General features: G+C 46.8%; 4 protein-coding genes across 4 annotated transcripts; 2 read left to right on the top strand and 2 right to left on the bottom strand.

Annotated features, from left to right (window-relative positions):
• Positions 1-6,695: 6,695 nt before the first annotated feature.
• On the bottom strand, positions 6,696-8,233 carry LOC143442067 (histone H3). The gene has a single exon (XM_076932957.1). The coding sequence runs from the start codon at positions 7,602-7,604 to the stop codon at positions 7,194-7,196; it is 411 nt and encodes a 136-aa protein (XP_076789072.1). The 5' UTR covers positions 7,605-8,233; the 3' UTR covers positions 6,696-7,193.
• A 193-nt stretch (positions 8,234-8,426) lies between these two features.
• On the bottom strand, positions 8,427-8,989 carry LOC117707558 (histone H2A type 2-A). The gene has a single exon (XM_034500959.2). It carries the CDS (start codon positions 8,930-8,932, stop codon positions 8,540-8,542), a length of 393 nt encoding a protein of 130 aa, XP_034356850.1. The 5' UTR covers positions 8,933-8,989; the 3' UTR covers positions 8,427-8,539.
• A 4,924-nt stretch (positions 8,990-13,913) lies between these two features.
• LOC117707559 (histone H2A type 2-A) lies at positions 13,914-14,480 on the top strand. Its single transcript, XM_034500960.3, has one exon. The coding sequence runs from the start codon at positions 13,971-13,973 to the stop codon at positions 14,361-14,363; it is 393 nt and encodes a 130-aa protein (XP_034356851.1). The 5' UTR covers positions 13,914-13,970; the 3' UTR covers positions 14,364-14,480.
• Positions 14,481-14,921: 441 nt separating this feature from the next.
• Positions 14,922-16,431, top strand: LOC117707557 (histone H3). Its single transcript, XM_076932956.1, has one exon. The coding sequence runs from the start codon at positions 15,301-15,303 to the stop codon at positions 15,709-15,711; it is 411 nt and encodes a 136-aa protein (XP_076789071.1). The 5' UTR covers positions 14,922-15,300; the 3' UTR covers positions 15,712-16,431.
• The last annotated feature ends 5,858 nt before the right edge of the window (positions 16,432-22,289 follow it).

The raw sequence follows: 22,289 nt of genomic DNA, 5'->3' as shown, positions 1-22,289 counted from the left end.
TAAATGTGTGCATTAAGACTTATTAGCCAATATAATAGCATTGGGGGGGGGGGAGACTTTACAAGTTATCTTAGCATTTCTATGTTCTGTTCTTTACCAAATAAATCACCAAGACTAAAAGCAACTTGGGAAGGAAAGGGTTTATTTCATCTTACAGCTTGTAGTCCATCATCCAGGAAAGTCAGGGCTGGGACTCTAATAAGGCTGGCATCTGGCATCTGGAGGGATTCACATAAGCAGAGGCCGTACAGAAGTATTGCTTACTGGGTAGTCCCCCAAGGCTTTCTCAGCTGCATCCTTATATATACCCCAGGACCACCTGCCCAGGGAAAGCATTACCTACAACTGGTTGGGCCCTCCAAACAAATCATCAATTAAGAAAACACTCTGCAGGCTTGCCTACAGGCTGGTCTCATGAAGGCATCTTCTCAATTAAGATTCCTTCTTCCCAGATGACTACTATCTTGTGTCAAGTTGGCACAAAAGCTAGCCAGTACCAGAGATAATTAAGTGATTAGAGTGGAGCCCTCATCAGTGGGATTAGTGAGTCAGCTGTTCATTCCTCACACCATGTCGAGGACTTTTCAAAGCACCATTCATGACGAACGCCCTCACCAGACAAAAATTGACTTGTTCCCGTTCTTCTGAGCCTCGGCAACTACCCACAATGCACTTCTGTTTATAAATTACCTAAGTCCAAATATTTTATCATTGCAGTCCAAATAGAAGACAGTGTATCTATATTTTATTGGGGTCCAGGAATTACTCACAAACCACACAAACATGGATCTCAGTCAGACAGGGATAGTTTATTGAGCATATGCCCCAGGACTAATCAATCAGGGCCAGGGTCCAGATTGGGAAACTAAACCATGACCTGAATTAAAGTCCTACAGGCTTTTAAGTCTGAGATCTACAACATCTGTGCCAAGTTATTCCATGAATCAGGATTTAGAGATGGGGGATTTCCTTAGGAATATGTCTTTGTTTATACATATCCTCCCATTGGTTGGGGTATTTCACTGTGGTGGGGACTTGCCTTGTCTAATATGTATGTCTTGTCTACCAGGATGGGACTTGTCTTATAATATTCATTAACTGCCAAACAGGATGTCAGTTACCCACATAGATGTCTCTTTCTGCCAGGTAGGATGTCAGCTCCCAGGGAGGCCTTGAGAACTTAAACTTTACTAGACCCCTACTCAAAATGGAAGTCTTACTCCAAATAGTTTCTTAAATTGGTGCAGGATCTCTCTTATGTTTGGGTCTATCCTATTTTATGCGTATACCATAAAAGTATATATACAAGTGAAGAAAGTGCTACTGGGTGGTTGGTTCAGGTCCAAGCTTACTGTGGGTTAACTACACAAAGCAGTTCTACTGACTTCTATCATGATTGGTTTCCAAGGGCACAGAACATAACAGAGTATGTAATCAATCTTACATTAGAAAGTTTCCTAGTAACACCAGAAACATATGAGAAAAGTCCCTTATAATGGCAGGCTATCCAGGTAACAGTTACTTAGGCCTTAACATATTTTATATGTCTTTTCTCCTGATGTGGAATACCCACATGGTTTCCAGTGTCTCAGCACCCTTATAATGACTTCTGATAAACTTGCATGAGAATTTCTATTGAATAAATATCCAGCAACAAAATTTCTGGATCTATGTAAACTTGTCTTAAGAAGTAGTGGCTGTCTTTCATAATGGCTGCCTTAGCTCTACATGCTGTCAGGACAGCATCAAGCACATATACCCTCCATCCCTGGCCATCTCTAGACATGATTCAACTTTGCAAACTTCAAGTGACATCCGTTACTGTTTCAACTTGCCTCTGAGTTCTACTTTTCTTTTTAAAAGATTAAATATATTATTTATGTCTGTGAGGGTGGTGTGGGAGGTTCCTATGGATGTCAGAAGAAGGTGTCAGGTCTCCTGGAACTGGAGTCACAGGTGCCTAGGAGCCACTTGGTGTGAGTGTTGAGGACCCAACTCTGGTCCTCTTTAGAAGCAGGAAGCTCGTCTAACAGCTGAGGCATCTCTCTAGCCTGGTGACTGATTGTGTGTGGGCATTTCTGCATGCTTGTTATCGTTTGCACTTCCTTTTATAATCAATCTTCCATTCATAATTCTCTTATCCTATTGACAGAAGAAAACCAGTCCCGTGGTTAGCATTCAGGATCCTAAAGAATCTGGCCTAAAAGCCCCCACCACTGAAAGTTCATTTTTCATTACTGCCTTTGCCATACTCTGTGCCCTGGTCAGCAGCTGCAACTTCTCCTTTTATCCCACTGAATGAAACAGTAACAAGTTTTCATATAAGTGGTGATTTTACAATGTTCTTGCTAATTTTTTTTCTGTTAGTACTGAGACCACCAGTAACTTTTAAAAAACTCTTTTAAAAATACATTTTTATTTTCTGTGTGTGTACATGCTGTACCTAGTGCAGGACTGGAGGTGAGAGGACAGCTTGCTAGAGTTGTTTTTCTCTTTCCACCACATGAGCTGAGGAATAGAACTCAGGTCATCAGGCTTGTCGGAAATGCTTTAACCACTATACCATCATTACCACATGTGAAACTCTTAAGAATTTAATGTAAAATGTAATTATAGCTCTGATATGGTTGTAACCTGTTAGTACATGGTAACTTCCTCTTAGAAAATCATTTTAAAATTTCTCTTCCATGAAATAGACTAGGATTGAAAATAAGCACTTTGTGCAATTTGTTTCCATTTTAGATCTATATGAGTATATATACTAGGTAATAAAATTAATATTTTGCTGTAGTTTTAAGTAAGCAGAAATCAGTTATGGCTAATTCTAAGTTGCACTAAGATATACTGTAGGTCATGTAATATTTCATGTCCCATTCTCTGAAACTGTGACTCAATACAAAAAAAAAAAAAAAAAAGAGCAAAACACAAGACCCAGGCTTCATTGGCGCACACAGTTTCTGTACATATTCAATAGGAATGAAACAGTCCTCCCCTCTCAGACACCACTGTGGGATCAAATGAGGACTGAGTAAAAAGCCAGCTGTGCGTTGCTCGAGGGCACAGGTATGTAGGCTCTGGTTTAGAGCTCATGGCTAGAAACTGGCATATTTCAAATTATCCACCAATTATTTTGTTACCATTGTTTTTCATGATCTAGTTATAATTAAGAGTTACAATAATACTTGTGATGGTTCTGTAAAACGAAACATTATTGTTAAGAAGCCACATTGTTACTAAGTCTCCGTGTCTTCCAGAGTAAGTTTGTTTCTTAAGCCTAATGTACAGCAAACCATGGTTTTTCAACCTACCCTGAACTTGTAGCCTCATGTTTGCCCATCTCTTTAGCCTTGCTAAATTCCTAAACCCGGGATACATGATTGCCCTTTTGCCTCATGAAGTTGTGTCTTCCCAGATACCTTGATGGCTCCCATATGATTACTCTTGAACTTATTTTATTGCCTTTCTAATTGGCTAATTATCCAGACAGCTGTTTTCCAGTTATCTACACCACAGGAAGCTGTGAGCCCTGAGTCCCCCACCCTTCTGTCCAGGTGCTAACAGTCAATTATCTCAACAGCTGTTTTCTATAAACCCTAGTCCTTCCCCATAAAAGGGACCCCAAAGCCAATGAGGGACTGTTCTCTGAAACCCCGATTTTGGGTGAGGCACTTGTCTGGTCTTGTGAATAAAACTTGCTTAATCAGTGTCATGGAAATGCATTTTTATCAGGTCTAACAATTAGTCTTTCTTGTCAAGTTGACTGGATTTGGAATAACCTGGGAGACACACCTCTAAAGTGTTTGTGAAGGTGTTTCTAGACAAGCTTAAGTGAGGAGGGGAGGTAGGCAGTACCATCCAATGGACTGGGGTCGAGACTAAAAAAAAAAAAAAAGTGAACTGAACACTAACAACTAGCTGTTTCTTGATGGTTGTTGCAATGTGATCAGCTGTCCCGGAGTCCACTGCCATTCCCTCACAGTATCACCCCCTCTTTTTTTTGAGGCAGGGTCTGTGTTGCCCTGGTATTCTTTAAATTCACTATGCAAATCAGGCTGGCCTCAAATTCAGAGATCCCTCTGCCACAGTCTCCTGAGTGCTCGGATTAAGGGTGCATCACCATGCCTGGCTTCCTTATTCCTTCTTAAACCAAAGTAACTCCATCTTCACTTGAACTGCTTCTGTTGACTATTTCTCACAGTAACAAGAACACTGATGTTATTAGTATCAGTGATACCATTAGTTACTGTAACCAAGGATGAGTGAAAACACCATACAGGCTCACTCCTGGGGCAGAGAGGTTTGTTTACTGGGGACCAAACTGCAAGACTATCTTTGTCGGGGCAGGGGACAGAGAGAAGAGCAAAAGGGTGGAAAAACAAGCAGATTTTGTATGATTGTCAGCAGGGTGGGTGGGTCTCTGAGCTGATAAAAACTGGATCGATTGGGAACTAGATGCTATTGCCTGAGGTAGCCTACCTTTGGGATGAATTAAGGGAGTTCTTGCCAGATTAAGAGATTCCTGGCCGGGCAGTGGTGGCGCACGCCTTTAATCCCAGCACTTGGGAGGCAGAGGCAAGCGGATTTCTGAGTTTGAGGCCTACAGAGTGAGTTCCAGGACAGCCAGAGCTACACAGAGAAACCCTGTCTTGAAAAAGAAAAAAAAAAAAAAAAAAGAAAAGAAAAGAGAGAGAGAGAGAGAGAGAGAGAGAGAGAGAGAGAGAGAGAGATATTGATTGATTCCTGGTAAATAAAAATCTTCTTTTAGAACTGTACCTAATAACAATTCTGTTTACCTGGCCAAAGGTCTTCTGTTTAGGACACTGTCACCAGTACTGTCATTTTGGGGGGTCCACTTAGGACCCAACAACTACATTTTACAAGTGTTGTGTAAATTGTGTCTGTCTTCATCCTTACAGAAAGTTAGGAGGATACAATTTTATTCAGGCCAAAGAAATTGGGATCCCCATCTTTTCTTGTGGCCCCTTCCCCAGTTAAGCCTCTCCATGAGCTGTATGTCCCAATTCATAGCAATGAGGTTCTTAACTCCTTCCTGTCCACCTTCCCTCCCCTCTTTGCCACTCTTTAGATAGATTTCATTTGCTGATACTTTGGGGAGGTCCCATCCTGAGCTCCTACCCATATCCTAAAGAAATCTCTCTGCAGTGCTGAATCCACTGGGATACAAAAAGAGGGGTCTTTCCCTTGGCCATCAAGCCCCTACTGTTCACGGGGTGCAGGGTGCTAGTGTGTGTGGGGTCTCCCCTGCTGAATTTTCTTCTTAGTTATTATTACCAGAAGCAAGCTAAAGTCAGAAGTGAGGTCACCTTGTAGCAAAGAGCCCCTTGGGCTTCTCAGACGCTGCTTCTGAGCAATGTTAGGCTCCCTTTATTTGTGACCTACTTCAAGGACCTCAGGATTTTTCCCCAGAATTCCAACACAGAGCTGCTCTTGCTCTGTAAGTTTGAAGACTCCAATAAATCTGGCTCCTTGAACCCAACAGCACACTATAAAGCAAAGATGGATCAGGATATCAGGTTCATCAGTAAACATTTCCTGCCCAATGTGGTGTCTCAGACACTGCTTGGATGTTAATGCTATGAATATTGCTGGTCCCATGCTGAGGGTGGGTAGAGAGTGCAAGAGAGGAGTGCAGTCTCAAAGAGATGAAAGGGAAGACGTCAAGATAAATCCTAAAGCATGCAGAATTCTGTGAATGTGAAAAAGGGAGGGTATTTTGGACAGAAGAAAGGGTATATGAAGACACTTTGCTTGCAGGTGTTGTATGCTGTCATTTGTTCAGCTGGGAGAATAGCTAAACCTAGGAAGCCTTAGAAAACCCCAGACCCTAGCTGTGTGTTAAATTTTTATTGGGATTAAAAAATAATTACTGTGGCTGAAAAGATGGCTCAGCAAAGACCATCTTTGCTGAGGACCAGGGTTCAATTCTCAGCACCCACATGGCATCTTCAACTCTAGTTCTGGGGATCCATCAACTTCTTTTGGCCTCAAGCATCAGGTAGCCATATGATATACATGCGCACATATGTACAGGCAAAAAGCACTCATACATATAAATCTAAATCTTTAAAATTTTAAATGGATTTTCAAAAGACTCTCCCCCTGGACAGTTAACTTAGCGACAGTGAGAAACCTTCATGAACATGTAATCTTAGACCAGGGTTGTTTGAGGGTGTCTAAGGCAAGAATCAGGATAGATGAATAGTTATGCAACTCAAAAGTATTTAGAAAGTATTTTGTGAATTGTGAGTTTTGAGCAAAGGACAAGAGACTTCCAATAGATGAGAGAAGGGAAGGTTTTCAGTAGAGTGGGCAATCTGAAAGAAATAAAGAGCTTTGGGAAGCCATATGGTGTATAATGGTATGGAAAGAAGAATTTGCCATATCACTACTGCAAAACCTGCTCGAATTCCTGGTGTGTGCAGCACTCAAGCTGGGAGGACAAGGATAATTAGGACAATTAGAATAAAACCAAGGAAAGGTGCTTGGAGATGAGCCTTTTACTATGTGGCTTACCTCGAACACACACACAAACACACCTTTTATCCCATCATCCTGGTAACTAAATCGGAACCCAGTAAGTCACCTGATAGTAGATAAATGCTAAAACTTAAATCTTGTTATGTAATGGTAGACATGAGAGCCTCCCAAGCAAGCCAATAGCAAAACCTTGAAAGTCAGCTGTGAAAAATTTTGTTTTTTTCTAAGAGCAGATGAGTGACACATGCCAGCCATAAAATACAAACTTGCAAAGAACCTAAATAATTTTGACTGCGAACATGCTTGTGACACTTGGCCTGATAACGATTTTATCAGGCAGGCGATCATTAAGAAAAAGTACAACTAAAAAGTAACTTACATCACAACGGACGAAACAAGAAAACAAAGCAAGGAAGACTGACTTAGAAGGCATGCAGAGCTTGAGAGGTGGGGGGAGGGTACCTTCAGCACTGTACTAGGCCAATGCTGGTAACTAATTCTTAAGCGACTACGCCTAGAAAGTCAGAGGATCTATGCTGGTCAGTAACCATTCTAGAACAACGCTCTCCGGAAATTCATAAGGAACCAAGACTCCAAGGATCACGAAAAGACCGAAAGGTGGACAGCCCTTTCCAGGAGACCTGTGGTGGCTCTGAAAAGAGCCTTTGTGGGGGGATGGAAGGGACAGAGAGCGCTCAAGCGCGCTCCCCACGGATGCGGCGGGCCAGCTGGATGTCCTTGGGCATGATGGTGACGCGCTTGGCGTGGATGGCGCACAGGTTGGTGTCCTCGAAGAGCCCCACCAGGTAGGCCTCGCTCGCCTCCTGCAGCGCCATGACGGCCGAGCTCTGGAAGCGCAGGTCCGTCTTGAAGTCCTGCGCGATCTCGCGCACCAGGCGCTGGAACGGCAGCTTGCGGATCAGCAGCTCGGTCGACTTCTGGTAGCGCCGGATCTCGCGCAGCGCCACGGTGCCGGGCCGGTAGCGGTGAGGCTTCTTCACGCCGCCCGTGGCCGGGGCGCTCTTGCGGGCGGCCTTGGTGGCCAGCTGCTTGCGCGGGGCCTTGCCGCCGGTGGACTTGCGGGCGGTCTGCTTCGTACGGGCCATGGCGGAGGAGGAAGACACCAGACGAGGAGCACTCGGGGACCTGACCCGGGCCACAGCCGGCCGTCTTTATAGGCGCAGTCTTCCCCACGGCGGGGCGGAGACAGCGACTTGAAACTCCCGCGCTGCCGGGCCATTGGCCGTGGCGTCACCGGCCCCGGCCAAGCCCATTGGCTCGAGCACGCCCCGCCCCCGCCCCGCCCCCTTGTCCGGCCCCGCGGCCCGCTGACTTTTCAACGTTCTGCGAGGGTGGAGCCACGTCTGGCAGCTACGGGTAGAGGGCGGGTGGGTCCCAGCTCTGCCCAAGGGGAGAAGCTCGCGCGGCCCCGCCCGCCGTCCAAAGTCCCAGGGCAGAACTAAGCCAATGTTTGTTCAGTACCGCCCAGCGCCCCAGCCCCCGCTGATCCCCAGAGCCGGCCGCGCCCCGTCCTCCCCCTAGGCCTTGCCCAAGGACCCGGCGAGAGCGGCGGCTGACTCGGACTTTCTGTCTGTACTGGCCTAGACGTCCTAGTCGAGTCCCAGCCGTGCGAAGGGACAGGAAACCTTCAGTCAGGAGGGCGGGCGGGCGGGCTGGCGGCAGGGTGCTGAGTGAGGGAATAGTGTTGTGTGTGTATATGGGAGGGGGAATAGGCGGAGAGATGGCACTAAGTGCTTGGGACAGTCAGCCAGAAACCCGCCTCCGCTCCGCCGAGGCCGGGCACCAAAGAGGGACAACACAGACACTACGCCAGGGGGAACACCACGGGAAGAGTGGGGGGGGAAAAAAGGAGAGGGGACACGACACTCTTACTCTTGGGGCTGGGCCGGAAAGGCCACACGACCGGCTGTGACACAACTCTTTATCTGATTCGGTGGGTGGCTCTGAAAAGAGCCTTTTTGTGGGTTTGCTGGGGGGGGGGGGGGTATCCCGGAGACTCGGGCTGGCGCGAGCAGCAGCCTCACTTGCCCTTCGCCTTATGGTGGCTCTCCGTCTTCTTGGGCAGCAGCACGGCCTGGATGTTGGGCAGGACGCCGCCCTGCGCGATCGTCACTTTGCCCAACAGCTTGTTGAGCTCCTCGTCGTTGCGGATGGCCAGCTGCAGGTGGCGCGGGATGATGCGGGTCTTCTTGTTGTCGCGGGCCGCGTTGCCCGCCAGCTCCAGGATCTCGGCCGTCAGGTACTCCAGCACGGCCGCCATGTACACCGGCGCGCCGGCGCCCACGCGCTCCGCGTAGTTGCCCTTGCGCAGCAGCCGGTGCACGCGCCCCACCGGGAACTGCAGCCCGGCGCGGGACGACCGCGACTTGGCCTTGGCGCGGGCCTTGCCTCCTTGCTTGCCACGGCCGGACATCACGAAAACGCAGACAGATGGACGTTCGCAGCCAGGAAACTGTACTCCAACGCCGACGCCTCACCCTTTTATAGACAGAGACCCGATTGTCCGCCCGACGCTCTCATTGGCTCACAAGCGTCCTGCCGCCGTGGCCAATAGGAGCGCGCGGACAGAATCCTCTCATTTACATAAGCCCGGCTCCCTCGCCCCGTTGCCGCCTTGGAACGCGCGAATCGCGACGCGCGTGCTCAGTGGCCTCATTTGCGTGTCGCCGTTGTTGCGACACTCCGCGGGTCGTCTGGCCGGCTGGCAATTTCTGCTGCTCCGGAAGCTGGCTAAGTGTGCCCTGCTTTCAAGAAGGCCTGAGTCAAGCACCTACTACTATGTGGAGGTTTTCCTTTGAGGAATGCTGGAAACTTAAGTTTTTGATACCTAGGAAGTAGCGAGTAATTCTGATATCCTCCTTTTACTTTTACTTGAAACAGTGTAAAACCTACTTGTTACATTTTAAGCGTTTACCCGTGGAGGCCTCACTTTAAATTCGTTACACTTAAAGCTTATTTCCATGCAACGGCAACAAAAATGCTTAGTTTCTTTTTCTTGATCCATCCACAGCCGGGAGTGCTTGAAAAGACCGAGCACAGTTCGCCAGGAGTTTACTGAAATTATTGGGTTTTTGCAACTTGGATTTGTATGTAGGAATCGAAATAACTTAAAAAGTAAACACTACGCGGCTGCTTTTATCTATCATTTGTCCTCTGATGGCTACTCAGAAGCTCCCTTTAGGAGCCTTCCGCGGTGTCTGGGGTCAGAGTGACTTGGAGTGCCATATCCGGACTGTATTTTAGCATCACGTTAGTTATACCTAGAGAAATATAGCCAGCATTTTTTAATCTCTGAAATTTGCAATAAGCTTTGTGATCGATTCTAATGTGCAGCATTAAAGAATCACTGACTAGAGACATATTGAGTGGGAGCTTAGCTCTAGTAACAGGTATATTGTTACATAGTAACATAGTCCTTATATTTTACATTGTAACATAATGTTGCGGAGATAGAATTCTAAGTCTTTGGGAGGAATAGGTAAGAGTGTAACCACTAGGATTTTGGTTTGAATCTGGATAGGCAGTGTTATTAGAATGGAGTACAGGGAAGCATTTAAAGTTGAGACGTTGAAGGTATATCAAGCGTTCTGATTAAATTTGATAGAATGATATTCAAGTGCATATGTGGAGTCACAAATCTGAGAGATGGATTAAGGGTTCAGCAAAGACTATGCAACTCTGCATTTATGGACTGATTGAACGCAGAACACAGGAATGGCATCCTATCACCTTAGAGTATACTATTGATCCTTATTTGTCTTGAGATATAATTTGGTATGTGTTATTCCTATAAAGGATGCTATAGCATTGCCTTTTCTATTTCTGTATTAGTACTTCGTGTCTCAGGAAGCACTTCCCCCTCCAAGGCACACACACACCTTAGGGTTGGTTGACCTTACTGATTTAAAAATTGTTCCAGACCCCTTCAGATATCTGTATCAACCTTACCATTTCAAAATAGAACAAACATGGATGGGACAGTGGGAACTTTTGTATTATTTTATATGTATGAGTGCTTACCCATATGTATGTACATCATAATGTATACCTGGTGCCTTCAGAGACTAGAGGAGTTTGGATCCCCAGTCAAAATAGGTTGATAAGGAAAAATAGAGGCTCCCAAGTACACATTTGGGCCAAATCTGCAAATATTAAAAGTATTTGATCAGCATTTGATCAGAGCCAAAGATTAATATTTTCACATCAAAAAGGTTTGAATTTCTTTTAACCTGAAAGTTTATAAATTTCAATAATTATAATTTTTAGCAGTTGCGTTCTTAAGATTGCCGTAGTAAAGTACCATACTGTTCTCTCATAGTCACACAGGCTAAGAGAACAGGCTACGAGGCTATGTATCAGTTTGACTTCTGCTTTAGCTGGTTTTGTGTGTCAACTTGACAAAAACTAGAGTCATCACAGAGAAGTTTCAGTTGAGGAATGAAGTACAGAGAAGCATTTAAAGTTGAGAAGTTGAAGGTGGCCATTTCCACAGTGAAGTGTGGCAGCTCCAGTTGCACTCAGATTTCTGCAGCTTTTGAAATTGGATTTATTTTATTAAATTTGAAATTACTTCAGTGCAAAAATTAAGTGGATTACATCTTTCACCTATATATCAAGTGTCAGTGGAAAGTCCATATGCCTTCATTAGATATGTTTAGTGTATTTAGAATGTGGAAATGTGTGCTTTGAATGGTAGCTTAGTAAATGCAGCATTGCATCAGGGTGTATTTGACCAGATACAACTTCTATATTGTAGCAATTTTTATTATTTTGGTTTTCCAAGATAGAGTTTGGAGTTTCTCTGTGTAGCTTCTTTTTTCTTTCTTTCTTTCTTTCTTTCTTTCTTTCTTTCTTTCTCTCTTTTTTCTTTCTTTTTTTTATTTTATTTATTTATTTATTTATTTTTGTAGGCTGTTTTTGGTCTTGTTTTCCAGGCAGAAACTCTTAAAAAGAGTGCTAGTTAGCAAAGGTAGTTTTGCAATGGATGTTGTGATGGTTGTTCTTGGTTGTCAACTTGACTACATCTGGAATTAGTTAAAACCCAGGGGGCTGGGAATACCTCTGAGGCATTTTCTTACGGAAATCCTTTGAAGTGGGCAGATCCCTGTTAAATCCGGCCACACCTCATTAGGGCAACCTGTCTGAAGGATCCAGGAATAAGGGAGGAGCTCTTGTTCTTTGCCTGCTTGTTCACATCGAATTAGCAAGGTCACTCCTGTCACATTAGAGCCTCCTTCAGGTTTCTGGGACAGTGTGTGCATTTCTGCTACCAATTAAACTGGTCGACTATCTCTGACCAGGACTTTGGTGATTATATTTACGGCTTATTCAGAAATTAATCCAGGATAATCTCTCAACATTGAATAAAGTCCTTTTCCTCACTTACATATTGATGGGTTGTGAAAAATTAGACTATGCACAGCCTACCAGAGCCACCGTCTACTGCTATGGCTTGAACTGCATCCACACATTCATGACCATACACCAGCTAAAGCAGAAGTCAAACTGATACATAGCCTCGTAGCCTGTTCTCTTAGCCTGTGTGACTATGAGAGAACAGTATGGTACTTTACTACGGCAATCTTAAGAACGCAACTGCTAAAAATTATAATTATTGAAATTTATAAACTTTCAGGTTAAAAGAAATTCAAACCTTTTTGATGTGAAAATATTAATCTTTGGCTCTGATCAAATGCTGATCAAATACTTTTAATATTTGCAGATTTGGCCCAAATGTGTACTTGGGAGCCTCTATTTTTCCTTATCAACCTATTTTGACTGGGGATCCAAACTCCTCTAGTCTCTGAAGGCACCAGGTATACATTATGATGTACATACATATGGGTAAGCACTCATACATATAAAATAATACAAAAGTTCCCACTGTCCCATCCATGTTTGTTCTATTTTGAAATGGTAAGGTTGATACAGATATCTGAAGGGGTCTGGAACAATTTTTAAATCAGTAAGGTCAACCAACCCTAAGGTGTGTGTGTGCCTTGGAGGGGGAAGTGCTTCCTGAGACACGAAGTACTAATACAGAAATAGAAAAGGCAATGCTATAGCATCCTTTATAGGAATAACACATACCAAATTATATCTCAAGACAAATAAGGATCAATAGTATACTCTAAGGTGATAGGATGCCATTCCTGTGTTCTGCGTTCAATCAGTCCATAAATGCAGAGTTGCATAGTCTTTGCTGAACCCTTAATCCATCTCTCAGATTTGTGACTCCACATATGCACTTGAATATCATTCTATCAAATTTAATCAGAACGCTTGATATACCTTCAACGTCTCAACTTTAAATGCTTCCCTGTACTCCATTCTAATAACACTGCCTATCCAGATTCAAACCAAAATCCTAGTGGTTACACTCTTACCTATTCCTCCCAAAGACTTAGAATTCTATCTCCGCAACATTATGTTACAATGTAAAATATAAGGACTATGTTACTATGTAACAATATACCTGTTACTAGAGCTAAGCTCCCACTCAATATGTCTCTAGTCAGTGATTCTTTAATGCTGCACATTAGAATCGATCACAAAGCTTATTGCAAATTTCAGAGATTAAAAAATGCTGGCTATATTTCTCTAGGTATAACTAACGTGATGCTAAAATACAGTCCGGATATGGCACTCCAAGTCACTCTGACCCCAGACACCGCGGAAGGCTCCTAAAGGGAGCTTCTGAGTAGCCATCAGAGGACAAATGATAGATAAAAGCAGCCGCGTAGTGTTTACTTTTTAAGTTATTTCGATTCCTACATACAAATCCAAGTTGCAAAAACCCAATAATTTCAGTAAACTCCTGGCGAACTGTGCTCGGTCTTTTCAAGCACTCCCGGCTGTGGATGGATCAAGAAAAAGAAACTAAGCATTTTTGTTGCCGTTGCATGGAAATAAGCTTTAAGTGTAACGAATTTAAAGTGAGGCCTCCACGGGTAAACGCTTAAAATGTAACAAGTAGGTTTTACACTGTTTCAAGTAAAAGTAAAAGGAGGATATCAGAATTACTCGCTACTTCCTAGGTATCAAAAACTTAAGTTTCCAGCATTCCTCAAAGGAAAACCTCCACATAGTAGTAGGTGCTTGACTCAGGCCTTCTTGAAAGCAGGGCACACTTAGCCAGCTTCCGGAGCAGCAGAAATTGCCAGCCGGCCAGACGACCCGCGGAGTGTCGCAACAACGGCGACACGCAAATGAGGCCACTGAGCACGCGCGTCGCGATTCGCGCGTTCCAAGGCGGCAACGGGGCGAGGGAGCCGGGCTTATGTAAATGAGAGGATTCTGTCCGCGCGCTCCTATTGGCCACGGCGGCAGGACGCTTGTGAGCCAATGAGAGCGTCGGGCGGACAATCGGGTCTCTGTCTATAAAAGGGTGAGGCGTCGGCGTTGGAGTACAGTTTCCTGGCTGCGAACGTCCATCTGTCTGCGTTTTCGTGATGTCCGGCCGTGGCAAGCAAGGAGGCAAGGCCCGCGCCAAGGCCAAGTCGCGGTCGTCCCGCGCCGGGCTGCAGTTCCCGGTGGGGCGCGTGCACCGGCTGCTGCGCAAGGGCAACTACGCGGAGCGCGTGGGCGCCGGCGCGCCGGTGTACATGGCGGCCGTGCTGGAGTACCTGACGGCCGAGATCCTGGAGCTGGCGGGCAACGCGGCCCGCGACAACAAGAAGACCCGCATCATCCCGCGCCACCTGCAGCTGGCCATCCGCAACGACGAGGAGCTCAACAAGCTGTTGGGCAAAGTGACGATCGCGCAGGGCGGCGTCCTGCCCAACATCCAGGCCGTGCTGCTGCCCAAGAAGACGGAGAGCCACCATAAGGCGAAGGGCAAGTGAGGCTGCTGCTCGCGCCAGCCCGAGTCTCCGGGATACCCCCCCCCCCCCCCAGCAAACCCACAAAAAGGCTCTTTTCAGAGCCACCCACCGAATCAGATAAAGAGTTGTGTCACAGCCGGTCGTGTGGCCTTTCCGGCCCAGCCCCAAGAGTAAGAGTGTCGTGTCCCCTCTCCTTTTTCCCCCCCCCCACTCTTCCCGTGGTGTTCCCCCTGGCGTAGTGTCTGTGTTGTCCCTCTTTGGTGCCCGGCCTCGGCGGAGCGGAGGCGGGTTTCTGGCTGACTGTCCCAAGCACTTAGTGCCATCTCTCCGCCTATTCCCCCTCCCATATACACACACAACACTATTCCCTCACTCAGCACCCTGCCGCCAGCCCGCCCGCCCGCCCTCCTGACTGAAGGTTTCCTGTCCCTTCGCACGGCTGGGACTCGACTAGGACGTCTAGGCCAGTACAGACAGAAAGTCCGAGTCAGCCGCCGCTCTCGCCGGGTCCTTGGGCAAGGCCTAGGGGGAGGACGGGGCGCGGCCGGCTCTGGGGATCAGCGGGGGCTGGGGCGCTGGGCGGTACTGAACAAACATTGGCTTAGTTCTGCCCTGGGACTTTGGACGGCGGGCGGGGCCGCGCGAGCTTCTCCCCTTGGGCAGAGCTGGGACCCACCCGCCCTCTACCCGTAGCTGCCAGACGTGGCTCCACCCTCGCAGAACGTTGAAAAGTCAGCGGGCCGCGGGGCCGGACAAGGGGGCGGGGCGGGGGCGGGGCGTGCTCGAGCCAATGGGCTTGGCCGGGGCCGGTGACGCCACGGCCAATGGCCCGGCAGCGCGGGAGTTTCAAGTCGCTGTCTCCGCCCCGCCGTGGGGAAGACTGCGCCTATAAAGACGGCCGGCTGTGGCCCGGGTCAGGTCCCCGAGTGCTCCTCGTCTGGTGTCTTCCTCCTCCGCCATGGCCCGTACGAAGCAGACCGCCCGCAAGTCCACCGGCGGCAAGGCCCCGCGCAAGCAGCTGGCCACCAAGGCCGCCCGCAAGAGCGCCCCGGCCACGGGCGGCGTGAAGAAGCCTCACCGCTACCGGCCCGGCACCGTGGCGCTGCGCGAGATCCGGCGCTACCAGAAGTCGACCGAGCTGCTGATCCGCAAGCTGCCGTTCCAGCGCCTGGTGCGCGAGATCGCGCAGGACTTCAAGACGGACCTGCGCTTCCAGAGCTCGGCCGTCATGGCGCTGCAGGAGGCGAGCGAGGCCTACCTGGTGGGGCTCTTCGAGGACACCAACCTGTGCGCCATCCACGCCAAGCGCGTCACCATCATGCCCAAGGACATCCAGCTGGCCCGCCGCATCCGTGGGGAGCGCGCTTGAGCGCTCTCTGTCCCTTCCATCCCCCCACAAAGGCTCTTTTCAGAGCCACCACAGGTCTCCCGGAAAGGGCTGTTTACATTTGCTAACGCTTCGTTGCGCCTCGGGCTACCTAGATAACTAGGTGGCTGTTGTATAGTATAGCCTTGTTGCATAGCTACATAGTGGTTCTTTTAAAGGAAGTTTTGCACACCCTTTTTAGAGTAGGTTTAATATTAGTTGACGTCTTGTTCATTCATATTTCTCTAGCTTTATTTACATGCAGCACCTCCGTCCTAAAGGGAGTAAGCTTATAGGAGCTTATCTCATGGTGGTTACTATGTAACCTCTTTAGCCCAGCTGGACCAGAGCCGGCCTTTCTAAATAGCTGAACACTCAGGAGACGTATCTTGCAGCTCATAATTACCTCACTAAACTTTGGCTGAAGGTTATTGTTGCTCCTCGTTCTGCTAGGCAATGTCTGGGGGCTTAACTGCTCATAGTCGGTGGTAAGCGGAGTACTCTTGAGTGATATCCGGTGACACTCGTCTTTGTTCTTTGTCACTTGAAGACCTACTAGCTACTTGGAATTCAGCATTTATTACTACGATCTCGTTCTATGGCAACTTGTTAGTTTCTCTTACTCCCATTAAATTTACTTCAAAATGCCAACCCAACTGTGCCTCCCACCCAAAAATGACAGACACCTTTCTGGACAGAAATACACTAGATATCAAAGAGGAATCTGCTTGCAATTTCTTGTCATAAAGACAATCTTCTGCAGGGGTGGATGTTGGGCCTGAGACTCAAAAGACCACAGTAAATACCTCATGGGGATCACTGTCAGGGACCTTCCCTCATGTCTTCTGCCTGAAACTTCAGAGCGCAAACGAGCAATATTTAAAGCTGTGTGGAGATAGCCCATTTGCCCCCAGCATCTTAATGAACTTTGCTTCAAAGGTTGAACCCAAAAGTTCTTAGAACTAAGTGACTTTGGGATGTCAAAGCTATTAGTGACTAAGCAGACCTCCTCAGCATGCGGATTTGCATCATGGATTGAAACTAAGGCAGATTTAAAAGCAAGATGCCAGCCAATTTAAATACAAGAGGTCTGGATGCTGACAGCCTGTATGTCACGATCCAAGGCAGTCAGGTCCCTTGAGTAGTAGGAACAGCAATGGCCTCCCTTTGTCCTTCTCATTTTTAGGACCACTTTATTCCCTTTCACGACTTGTGAATACTCACTGGCCAAACTCAGACTCCAGGATGGGGGAAACAATGGAAAAAGGAAAGGGAGGGGGCAGTTTACATTGGGCAGGGCAAAACCTGGCCTCTGCTGGTTGGTGATGAACAAAGGACGCCTTCTCCGTTAATGTTCTCTGATTTCCTATCAAAGGTAAGCCTTTGATGTCAATGACTTGGCTGCCTCACAGTCTCTGCTCCAGGGCTGCTACACAACAGAGTTGTGCACTTTGACAATGAGTGAGTTAAGTCAGGCTCTCCTCTAAGCAGTCCTAAGCCTGGTCTTTAATAGGGGAAGGAAACCAGCTGACAGCACAAATATGTGGAAATACAGATTATTTGACCAAACTCCTCTCACCCAGCCTGGAACCAGGCCTCTCCAGGACACAGCTGCCTACCAACCCAGTAGCCACCTTAGGAACAACAACAACATCATCAACACACACACACACACCTTTTAAGAGAATATTCTTATAATCTCAGGTGTTTCCAGGAAAAGTCAGCCACAGGACTGACATTAATGGATTGTGTGTTTTTTATACAGCTGATGGTAACTCGGCTAGGGCAAGGGTAGACATGGATGCAGTTGAAGTGAGGCTGAAAGGGGCTCTTAAGAAGTACAGGTAAACAGATGTAGTAACTTGGCCATTTGGAGAATGCAAGAGAAAGAAGCTTCGGGCCTGAGGAGCACTTCCCAACCCATAGGTCACAACCGTTCCTTTGGGGGCCAAATGGCTTCACAGGGGTTGCCCAAGGCCATCAGAAAACAGAGATTTACATTATGATTCATAACCGTAGCAAATGTGTAGCTAGGAAGTGGCGATGAAAATAATTTTGTGGTTGGGGGTTCACAACATGAAGAACTGTGTTAAAGAGCTGTAGCATTGGGTTGAGAACCACTGAGCTCAAGAACAGTGGATCTGAGCAAGGCAGAGTGATTCAGAGAAAAGCAATTGCTTCTAGAGCCAAGAAGATATACCAAGTCCCCCCTGACATGGAAATTGAGATTCCTTGTGTCTAGAGAACACTATTCTGGGAATTGGGAATTTTAACATATTCACTGAAGTGGCTCAGCCAGACATACTTGCGGTGGACCTCACAGCAGCTAGCTAAAGGGATAACAGAAGCAGCAGATTGATTGAAATCTACCCAGGCATTACAAGAGGAGCTAGAGACACAGCTCTGCAGTCAGGACCACATACTGCCCTTGTAGAGTGCCTGACTTCAGTTCCCAGCATGCATGCCAGGCATCTCTCAACCACAAGTAACTCTCTAGCTTCAGGGAATCTGACACACTCTTCTGGCCTCTGCAGCACCTTCACACACACAAGCCAAAGGTTTAAGTATTCAGTAGCCATTAAAAAACAAACAACAAAAACAAAAACCGATGGGAGAATTCCTAAATGAAGAAGGATAGCTGGAGAGAGGTGAAGAACTCCAGGAGAGAAGATGGTTGAAGGAAGGAAGGGTATGGTATCAGCTGCATCATGCACAGACCCTCAGAAATTCGAATAGCATGTTGCTTAACCTCCATGTCTGCCAACTGTTGAATTATAATCACAACAACCTTATAAAACAGACAAGGAAACGTCTGAGCACTTTGCCCAATTTCCTACAGCTAGTGCCAAGGACAAAGTATTAAAGTGACCCTGAAGTCCATACACATAAGGAGAACACCTTCCAACAGTCCATATTGGAAGCTCAGAAGGGAAATGGTGAAGCATACGATGCCAAGGGCTTAAGTGCCTCTGCTCTGGCTATCTGCCTATCAGCCTGACTTGGTGAACATGTAGGGGATGGTTGGCACTCCTATGCTTTAAAATCTTTCCAGGTTCTCTTTACCTTTACAGTGAAGTCTACGCCATGTGCTGAGGTGCAGAGAATCAGAAACTCAGTGGACAGCACAGGCTCACAAGTCCTGGCTCTACCTCCTACTACTGCATGCCTTTGGCAGAAGCTGAGTCTAACCAGATCCTCATCTCTTAAGTGGAGATAATAGATGGACCAATGGTGTGTGGACGTAGTTAAGGAAATAATTTCCATAATGACAAACAGGTATGACATCCTAAATGAGCAATATAAAACATGCCACTGATGTTAAATATTCAAAAAGAAAAGTTACAAAGGTGTGCTTCATTTCCACCCTAAACTGCATGGCTACCCCACTTCTGTCCTCTACCCCCAACTCCGCCGTAACCTGGCCTCTGACTAGATAAATTCACAACATGTTCACCTTTGAATGCAAAACCCACATCTGAACTTAAAGGGAATGAGAGTTTATTCTGACGTCATTTTGAGCAACTATGGTCCAAGAACATGGAATTGGGTTACCCCAAATTTCATATCCCAATGTCAAATCTGATTCGTGAAGTTTTATAGTTTTACAAAACAAATAATGTCAAAATCAAGGCAAGCTAAAATACATTGGTCAAAACATCCAAGAGGCAGTTATAGAAAATGGAGAAGTTTTCTATAGGTCCAAGACACTATCTGATGGTAATCTTCCCTTTTGGGTTGATAGAAGCCAGTGGGTCTGCTAAGATCCTTTCCAAAGTTGTTGTTGGTTTTTTGTTTGGTTGGCTGGGTTTTTTTTTTTTTTTTTTTTTTTTTTTTTTTTTATTAGTCAGAGGATGCTAGTTCTGAGGTAGGCAAGGAGAGGTTGTTCTGGAGGTTAACGATAGCCCAAGACATGGTAATAGTCTCTGGATCTGTAACATTCATCTCTCCAGAGTACCCCAATTCTGATCTGTCAATCTCTGCAGACACAGCTTCTTTCCAGGATTTCTTTTTCACATATCTGTTGACACAACTTTGGCCTAGCCTGGCCAATGTCTGCAGTTTACAACTAGGCACATGACTTGGCAAAATCCTTTTGTATGCTCGGGTCTCTCTATCCCCTTGATAGGCTGACTTTGTAGTCATCCTATGTAGGAAGCCATGGTTAGTGCCATTCTAAGATGGCGCAGACATCGTGTCCTCTCCACTAGTAAACAACTAACTGTGCAGGTGCAAAGAGGCAAAAGTGCGCCAAAAGTCATGCCCATCCCGGGGCGTATTATGGGTAATGAGTGAACAGCCAATCAGAAGTGAATACGTCACTCTAGGGTGTATTTAAGCTGTGCTTCTTCCTGTCTTTTTGTGTAGGAAGCTGACCTGACAGACCTGACGGCTGGAAGGCACCGCAGGTCTGTCACGTCAGCTTGAAAAGCGGGCCGATTCAAAGCTGCTAAAAGCGGCGGAACTGCCGCCACTTCAAAGCAGCTACCTGTTTTTTCTTACGGTGCAGCCGCCGACTCAAGGCGGCTGCCCGTTTTTTCTCTCGGCGCCACAGACTAAAAGCGGCTGTGGCTGCCAGCCGAGAGAAGCAGCGCCGCAGCCTCAAAAGCGGCTGACGGGCTGACGTTCGCCCGTCAGCCGCTGAGGCGACTATCCAAGATGGCGGCTGACTCAAGGCTTTCAGGGAAAACCATCAGTGCACTGCGCATGCGCAGTGCATTTAGGAACTTGACTCCAGCCCCTCCCAAACGGGGCATGCAAATAAGGTACAACTAGGGTACCACGAACCTGGCCAATCACCCCGCCCGGGCGGGGTATGCTATGAGTATGCTAATGAGTCATTGCAAATTAACCAATCGGACACCTCCATGTGCTTTGCCACGCCCAGGGCTGGGGGTATATAAGTAGCCCATTCTGAGCATTCCAGTCAGTCTCTCCCAGAAACCTAAAAGAGCGCTTCCAATAAAGGCTGTTGAGAAGAATCCGGTTTGTCGCGTCTTCCTTGCTGGACAAGCGGGGCCTCACGTGTCTCTCTTCCACGGGCGAAAGGGGACACGGGAGGTGCGCGGAACAATCCTATGAACTACCTTCTGATTATGAATCCCCAAGAAGCTTACCTCACATGTTCTGTTCCCGCCACCACTTACATGGTACTGAAGGACAGCAGACAGCATTCTCAGATTCCAAAACAGCATGCCCCCACTGTCATTAACATCATTTTCTCTTGCACTGATTTACCTGTCCCCCTACATCCTTAATTCCTTCAGGGTGTTTCAGCAGATCACCATCCTGAGCTTGCTTAGAACACATTAGGTGGTCAGAGAAATACCCGGCATAAGATTCCAGTTCCACTAGCTTCAAACCCTAACCCAGAAGGGACAAAATGCAAGTGCCTCTCTGCTCTCAGGAATTTGCAGACCAGGAAAGAATTTCTTCCAGGGTGGCCCTGCAAAGAATTATTGGCCTGGCCTAGCTGCCTTGGCAAGCAAGTGTCATAGGTTTTTCAGGTTAGAGGCTGGGCTCCTGGGGCACAAAGCGCCTTCCAGTTCCTGAGAGACTGATGCACTCTCTCAGGCAGTGAAGCACCCAGGCCACTGTATTTCTCTGTATGTTCCCTTAGGAAGCAGAGAAGCTTAACAGGACAACTGGTTTTGGACATCAATCTTGTGTACCCTGTATACAAGACTGTGTACTCTGCATCCTGGCAACTACAACTGTATTGATCTTGACAACTGCCACTATATGCTGTTTCTGATAAGAGTATAAAAAGTCTGATTTCTCTCAATAAAATTGCCACAGCTGGACACCCACCCATCCTGGTTTAATTCCTTGTGACCGTGTCCAGCAACCTTGGCCTAGTAGGTAAGCGCTGGACCTTACATGGCCCAAGATTAGGAAAAGCAGCAGCTTCCCTGGGGTGGTATGCCTTACCCACAAATAGCTAAAGTACATACTGTGGCACTAGCTGAGGGCACAGTTCCTAACTGGCACCTCCCTCAATGGGATCCATAATTGAAGGGTGGTGCTTTAGGAGGGGGTGCTCATTTGCAGTGGACTGAAAAATACACCCCCTCAAAACCCAAGTTCAAATATATCTCGGTCCCTGGAATATATAGACATCATCTTATATAGCTAAGAGATTTTGTAAATGTAAATGAATGAAGGACCTTGAGGTGGGCACTTACCCTGGATCATCAAACTGGGCCCTAAATGTAATCATAAGAGTTCTTATTAAGGGGAGGCACGAGGACCAATGGTGGAGAGGACAGCTTCAGAAACTGGAGTATTGTGTCCAGGAGTCCAAACCGGTGGTTTCCATCTGCAGAGCTGAGGAACCAGTTCTGCAGCCTCTACCAGAAAACAGTTCTTCAGGCACATGTTTTAGGCTCCATGTTTTGGGCTTCTGACCTCTAAAAAGAGAATAAATCTGTGTTGCTTTTTAAACCAGTAAGTTTGTGGCTAGTTATTAAAGCAGAACGAATTACAATGCCATTGTGACATCCTCCAAAAGATGCTCGCTCTTTTTGTTTTGAAGCAGAATTTGAAAGACAATTAGCCATGATGTATATTTGGCAGTCAAGAAG

Source organism: Arvicanthis niloticus, chromosome 4, assembly GCF_011762505.2.
Source record: "Arvicanthis niloticus isolate mArvNil1 chromosome 4, mArvNil1.pat.X, whole genome shotgun sequence".
NCBI lineage: Eukaryota > Metazoa > Chordata > Mammalia > Rodentia > Muridae > Arvicanthis > Arvicanthis niloticus.
Note: the sequence above shows the minus strand (reverse complement) of the source record. Positions and strands in the feature narration are given on the sequence as shown.

Excerpts from the sequence above, each read along its gene's own strand:
- LOC117707559 (XM_034500960.3), top strand. The coding sequence starts at position 13,971 with ATGTCCGGCCGTGGCAAGCAAGGAGGCAAGGCCCGCGCCAAGGCCAAG.
- LOC143442067 (XM_076932957.1), bottom strand. The coding sequence starts at position 7,604 with ATGGCCCGTACGAAGCAGACCGCCCGCAAGTCCACCGGCGGCAAGGCC.
- LOC117707557 (XM_076932956.1), top strand. The coding sequence starts at position 15,301 with ATGGCCCGTACGAAGCAGACCGCCCGCAAGTCCACCGGCGGCAAGGCC.
- LOC117707558 (XM_034500959.2), bottom strand. The coding sequence starts at position 8,932 with ATGTCCGGCCGTGGCAAGCAAGGAGGCAAGGCCCGCGCCAAGGCCAAG.